Source organism: Nesoenas mayeri (assembly GCF_963082525.1).
Source record: "Nesoenas mayeri genome assembly, chromosome: 15".
Classification (NCBI taxonomy): Eukaryota; Metazoa; Chordata; class Aves; order Columbiformes; family Columbidae; genus Nesoenas; species Nesoenas mayeri.
Window position 1 is genome coordinate 1,674,457 of NC_137559.1, and position 6,960 is coordinate 1,681,416.

General features: G+C 44.6%; 1 protein-coding gene across 1 annotated transcript in view; it reads right to left on the reverse strand.

Moving 5' to 3' along the window:
• CHLSN (cholesin) overlaps window positions 1-6,195 on the reverse strand; it is a 103,264-nt gene extending 97,069 nt beyond the window's left edge. Inside the window, exons 1-2 of the mRNA XM_080353649.1 lie at window positions 6,181-6,195; window positions 3,744-3,888 (exon numbers count right to left, since the gene is read on the reverse strand). Of these exons, the coding sequence (XP_080209775.1) occupies window positions 3,744-3,872 (129 nt within the window). The 5' untranslated portion in view covers window positions 3,873-3,888; window positions 6,181-6,195. The remainder of the gene's footprint in view (window positions 1-3,743; window positions 3,889-6,180) is intronic.
• Window positions 6,196-6,960: the final 765 nt, after the last annotated feature.

The window sequence follows — 6,960 nt, forward strand, 5'->3', positions numbered from 1 at the left end:
AGGATTTTAAAGAATCATTCTTTGTGGTTGGTTTGCTGTAGTACTAGCTTAATAACTCCTCGTTGGTCTTTATGATAACCTCCAAAAAGCTCAACAGCAAAACCCTTTCCCTACTAATTTTGCCATTTTCCATTTAGTAAACAGATCTTACTGTTTGGGCACCTGCACACCAGCCCCCCGATTAAAGAAACACCATGAGCCACTTGTTTATTTGCCATTGTTTGTACTGTCCGTATGGAATCTCAAAAATTTAATTCCTTTCCCACTGATTTTGCCTTTATTTGGGGAAAATATTGATTCCTCCTCCTCCAACCATGTGCAATGCTGAAGATCACGAGGAACACACAAGGAAACACCCACTGACCATATGAGCTTTACCTAAAGTACCCTTTAACCAAGAACGACGGAATTGGGTTTACAAAGATTGACTGCCTCATAGTCATTGTAATTTTCCTTAAAGTTATAATATTTACAAGATTAAACTGGGAAGGAACAGGAAATCAATATTGTTTTGTATGAATGATGAGTTTTGCCTAATAGATGTGCAACTCGAGAAGAATTTCTTACTGTTCTGTAGGAAGCCTGCAGCTCTGAAAACAGCACTGGAGGAACAACATCTACGCTTAAATCGCAAGGTTCAATGATCCTTTCATACAGTGAGGTCACCCTGGGTAGCACTCAAATAACCTTCCTAAACAAAGCAACAACAACATGTTGTTCCCTCCCTGCGGGGCTGTGTCCATCGGCTCCGTGGCAGCCAAAATGCTGAAGGGTGAAGAAATCCATAGACACAAACAAGACACAGATAATTGCAAACGAGCACTTTGAACATCCCTGTTCTCTCAACATAACGGGTTAAAAATACTGTAAATCCTTTTTTTCAGAGATCTGAAACAAAGTTAATTTGATTCAGACAACGTCCATCGGAAAGATTTCAGTTAAGAAGCCAGGATTTCACCCCAGACCACAGTTTAAATCTCTCTTCTTTACACCCATGTTATGTGACAATTCAGAAGAATAAACTTGAACAATCAGAAGGTTTAACATACAGCTATGTTTTTTAATGATTTTGCAGTTTGCTAACAAGTAAATCTAATGTGCAGGCATTAAAAAAAAAAAATCCATGTTTAAAATATGGAGTTTATTGCCAAGTAGCTAAATAAACTATGAAAATCTGTCAGGAAAAAAAACGAGGCTGCATTAAGTTTAAAACCTTGCGTTGCTCAGCTGCACTGGAGATGGGTCCTTCAGAGCCACATGGATCTCAGACCATTCACGACAATATTTATATTGGTCTTGAATTGCTCATTGCTATTTAATGTAAACAGGAGAAACTGAGTAGATGAAAATCAATAAAACATCAAGATTACTCTGAAAGGTCAAGGAAAAACACTTTAGTCTTGGGCTAGTAAGAATTTTTGAAACAAATTTCAAGAAGGAATGATCAATGTACATGAAATCCAGTCGCTTAAGACCCACTCCAACCTGCCTGCAGCGCTATAACAAAATCAATTAGAGATTTACATTTCCCACCTTGGAGACTAAAATTGCTCTACTAGAATAGGAAAAAAAGCAAATCACAGGAAATTAAAGTGGCTTAATGAACCAGTGAAACCTCCCTCCCCGCAAAAGCAACGTGTTATACAGCTATCGTTTGATTCTTTCCATCACATATGAGAATCCTGTCCAGTCTACTCATCCTTAGTTTATGAATGCCAAAAAAATCCTTTTCTTAGTTCAGTCCCTGTATTAAAAGTGAATCACAGCTCATCAGAATCCAGCGCCGTGATTCAGGAATTTCTGTAGATCTCTCAAGGTTCCAGTTTATTTTAAAGTAACTGAAGTGAAATTAGAGTAAAGCTGCAGAATAAACACACTCAGCGGCTGCCTTGATTTGTGTTCCAAATTCGGGGTTTGGAACCGTTCAGACTAACTGAGCACATCGCCGCAGCCTCAAAGTTCCTCCTGATCTTCCTGTACACACAAACCCATTTTACCTTGTTTTCTACTACATTTCCATGCTGCTGAGGGGCTGGTGAGCAAAAGCATTTTAAAGCAGAACTGCCACTGTGACTTGGGTATTTCACACAAGGCTGGGACTACGCACGCCGAGTTATCACCAGAAACTGCTCGACAACTAACTCTCATTAAGCATTTCTGAAGTAAAATGGTTTAAGGTCTGCCTAACATATTTCATGCTCGACAGCCTGTTCCAAACAAAAAAATGTGGCCTACTAACTTACGCTTTCCTACTATCAACAGTGATAGCTTATAAAGCTGATGCCAAAAAATGCCTTGTCATAGACCTTATATGGTATTCCCTTAAACTAACACTATATACATGTTTAAGCCACCTACTGACACCAATTTTTATACCTCTAAGAACTGCTGTGCCCTGTGCTGTTCCCTTACAGTAGTAAGGATTCTTCTTCCCGTTTAATAATTGCTCGCTCTTTCACAGCCCTGCACTTTGCATGGCCAACAAAAACTCATTTGGGGGTTCTAACGACTTATCCCTTGACCCAAAAAGGCCCCACATGCCAGGGGTTTGAAGCCCACTTGGGATATTTTCCACTTTTGACATTTCAATTTCACACTGTTTTATCCTGGAAAAATTATTTTCACTCCAACTGAATTATAGCACAGTGAATCTGAAGTCTATAATACACACCCTACAAAGGGAAGGAGAAACGTTCCTTCTTATCGAGCTATAAACACCAGATATAGATATGCTCTGATATAGACAAGGACGCAGTCTGATTTTCTTAGGAACACATATACTGAGTTCAAAATGGCAAGAACTTACAGAACTTACAGAGCTCTGAACAGCTTCTGCCAATAGTTTGGCTTTTCTTACACCAATGCTTCAGCAACTCTAAGGGTAATAACTAGAGACACTCATGCATGTAACAATTCTCAAAAAATATTCTTGCCAATAAGCTTAAAGTTTTGTAACATAACTAAAAACTTCTTATTTTAAGATGTCCGTTGAGCTATATTTCTCAGGAAAATGGAGTAACAAGCAGCTTTCACACTCATTTCATGTTAGACCAGGAAACATAAGAAAGGTTTTAAGAATTCCTGAGGAAAAAAACCTTTGCCCTTCGTTCTCCCCTTCGACAGCATCAAACCGCTTCATATTTCTTTGATCCACGTTCCACAGTAACCACTCAGTTGACCTGAATCACCCCGTTTATGTATCATTTCCATCACAAAAAACGTAGAGCTCCGAGTTTCCACTTCAATAATGTCTCAATATCGCCAATTTAATCCTCATAAAATCAATTCATAAAATGGTCAGTAACACAAAGAGACTGCTGACACCTTCTGGCCATTTGACATTCCATCCAAAAATCAAGAGGACCTCCAAGAAAACGTCATTCATGTTTTTCCAACCACTCCGGATCACATGAAGGCTTCAGCTATGCTGATATTGCCATATGACAGTTGCTTAAAGCCATTTGGCTCGCCTTTCACCCACATTCTCTCACTCATTCTCCGTGTTTCACAGAAGTATCCAAAACACAGATGATGTAATTTGACTGCTGCAATCTTACCCACATTTGGCTTAATTTATCTTCTCCTTTCAACTTCTGCTCTCAGCATATCACATCCAAGGAGTCATTGCAACCAAATCAAGTAGCACATTCAGGTTCAGTATTGAATCTCTAAACCCGTCATGTCACAGGTAACAACATATCCACATTTTACTGAATTAAGCAGTCAAAACCAGAAGGACGTACCTGCACACTCTGTTTCTTTTTCTTGGGTTCAGTGTCCGATTCCAGCTCTCCCGTTTGGGCCACGTGTTGCTTCAGCTTTTTCCTTTTTTCCGCCTTCTTTTCTTTTTTCCCCACATTCATTTTTGGCATTTTAACCAGAACTATTCTGCAACAGAAATCACCAAACTGCAATTAGAACCTTTCTTTATATCAAATGTCTGCTTCATATGTGGGCAGAGTTACACTACAGTTACACTGGTACAGGAATTATTTGTGACTACTTAAATATGAAATATACACCTGCACTGATTTTTGATGCATTTTGGAGAATTTTCATCATGCTTCCTTTAGGAATACATTCTAGCTAAACTACTGTAAAACTAGAATGTCATTCTCCTATAGAAAACTTGATGCCTATTGTTGAAAATGTTTCACTGACCCACCTGGTAGTCACCTCCATAACTGACACTGTGCTTTCTGTAGGTTATAACGCATCACATTGAACTCTTTGATCGATTTTCTACCTCAGATAACACCAATCAGACCTCTCTCTTCTCAAAATACATTAACGTGACTGTTAGCCATCTCATTAATATATATATGTGTGCATACACACATTCGCACGAGTTGGACTTGATGATCCTTGTGGGTTCCTTCTAACTCAGGACATTCTACAATTCTATGGAAAAGCCTACTTGATTACTAAACAGATAGGTTTTTAACCAGCACTTCTGTTTAAACTGCAAGTTTCACTGTTTTAATATATATTAATGTGGGAAAACTATGTTTAAAGAATTATGCCTCACAAGTTTTAACTTTCATTTTACAGTGAGATCAGGGCAAAGGCAAATAGGAGTTGCCAAAAACCTGGTTCTGAAAGCAGGTCAAGTTGTAACTGCATTATTTCTCTGAGAGAAAAGCTGATTTAAGTGGCCCCAACACAGTCATTTTCTGTGTAACAGCACAAACACAACAGCTGACTCAATCACAAATATTTAGCTTGAAACACACTCTGAAAGATAAATCAGTTGTAGACTAGTTTGGGTCCAAGGGACCTTCAAAGCTCATCCAGTGACCCCTGCCACGAGCAGGGACATCTTCACCAGCTCAGGTTGCTCAGAGCCCCGTCCAGCCTGGCCTGGGATGTCTCCAGGGATGGTTCATCCACCACCTCTCTGGCCAACCTGGGCCAGGCTCTCACCACCATCATAAAATGTTTCTTCCTTATGTCTGGCCTGAATCTCCCCTTTTAGTTTAAAACCATCACACTTTGTCCTGTTGTAACAGGCCCTGCTAAAAAGTCTGTCCCCACCTTTCTTATAGGCCCCTTTAAAGTACTGAACAACCCACCGCCCCAGCTGCGCTGGCACCCAAACCCAAACCCGCACAGAAGGGGCCTGTGCCGCCTGACAAGCTACAGGGACCTCAGTGCTCGGCCCCACGGGGCTGGGCCCAAAGGCACCACCTCATCCAGTGCCTGCCCGGGGACACCAACACTGCACCCCTGGGCTTAGAATCACAGAATCATTTCAGTTGGGAGAGACCCTCGGGATCATCAAGTCCAACCATAACCCAACTCTAGCACTAAACCATGTCCAAAAGAACCTCATCTAAATGCCTTTTAAACCCCTGCAGGGATGGTGACTCCACCACTGCCCTGGGCAACCTGTTCCAATGCCCAACAGCCCTTTCTGTTAAGAAATCTTTCCTAATACCCAATCTAAACCTCCCCTCGTTCAACTTGAAGCCATTTCCTCTCATCCTACCACTTGCTTCTTGGGAGAAGAGACCAACCCCTCCATGCTCCGAGCTCCTTTCAGGCAGTTCAGCCAGTGATCAGCTCTCCCCTCAGCTCCTGTTCTCCAGCTGAACCCCCAGCTCCCTCAGCCGCTCCATCACCCTTGTGCTCCAGCCCCTCAGCAGCTCCGTCGCCTCCTCTGTGCTCCCTCTAGTACTTCTTGTATTAAGACTTCGTGACGAGAAAGTTCTTACATTTGAGTAAGACGCTCTCAAGCCCCGCCACCAATGCATCTTTCACGGGTAAGGCGATGTCCCTGCCCTGTCCCCAGCGCTACCCACCGGCTCCCCGCACCGGGCTCCCACCTCTGCGGGGGCGGGAGAGCGAAGCTGCACCAGGGGGAAAAGGGGAAGGAAGCGACGCCCCCAGGCACCACCGCCGCGCCTGGGGCCGGGCCGCCCCAATCCTCCCGGAGACCCCCCGAGCTCCCGCAGCCACCCCACGCGGTGGGGGACACGGAACCTCCCGCACCCCAACCCACACGCACCTCTCGGACCCGCCTCCTGCTGCACATTTAACTGAGCCCCACGCTTGGCGCCGCGGCCCGCCCCTTCCCTCTAATTGGCTACAAGAAGAGGATGGAGGCTTCTGGTTGGCCCTCGGCATGCCAATCCCCCGAGTGGCCAATAGAAAAGCTATCCTCGGAGTTGAAACTCCCACCTGGAACACACGTGTTGAGTGCTCGGCCGGCTTCTGCGGGAGGCTTGACGTCATCTACCTGCGCCGAGATCCGCAGCGGCCGGTGGCCCCGCCCCCCGCATGGGGGTGCATTAGGGGCAAGAATACAAATAAAACTACAAATAACACAGGCGATTAGACGAGGTTCTTATGGACGTGGTTTAGTGCCAGAGCTCGGTTATGGTTGGACTCAATGATCCTGAGGGTCTCTTCCAACCAAAATGATGGAGTTGACCCCCGTAGCAGCGGGGATGGTGGCTGCGGTGGCAACACCTCCATGCACCATTATCTGCACTGCTGGGGAGCGGTGAAACCTCCACTCCTCTGCCCCCTTCTGTCCAAACCAGGGTCACCCCTTCTGCCGTTCCCCCCTCCCACCTCTCCCCCACACCGCAGGTGCCGATCCTGTCCCCCCGTCACTGCTGCGCTGGGCAGAGCTGCCCGGCTTGGGCCGCGTCCTCACGCCGTGGGCGGCACCTGCTGCTCCACTGGAGACCCCTTCCCACCCCACAGCAGCGTTGGGGAACATGTGGCTCATTCTATGTCATACGAAAAGATTATAAAAGTCCTAGTACGGTAGCAGCGTGCCAGGGCTGAGTTATGGCATTAGAGCACACGGGGTAATCAGTAGGTGGTGGCATCTAATATTTTCTGTGTTTAGACCTCCTAAAAATACTTACTGTTCTATTACATGTCCTATTCTGACATCCTGTGGTTAAACACGGTATTACAGATACTGTCCGATCACAAGTTTGCCCAGAT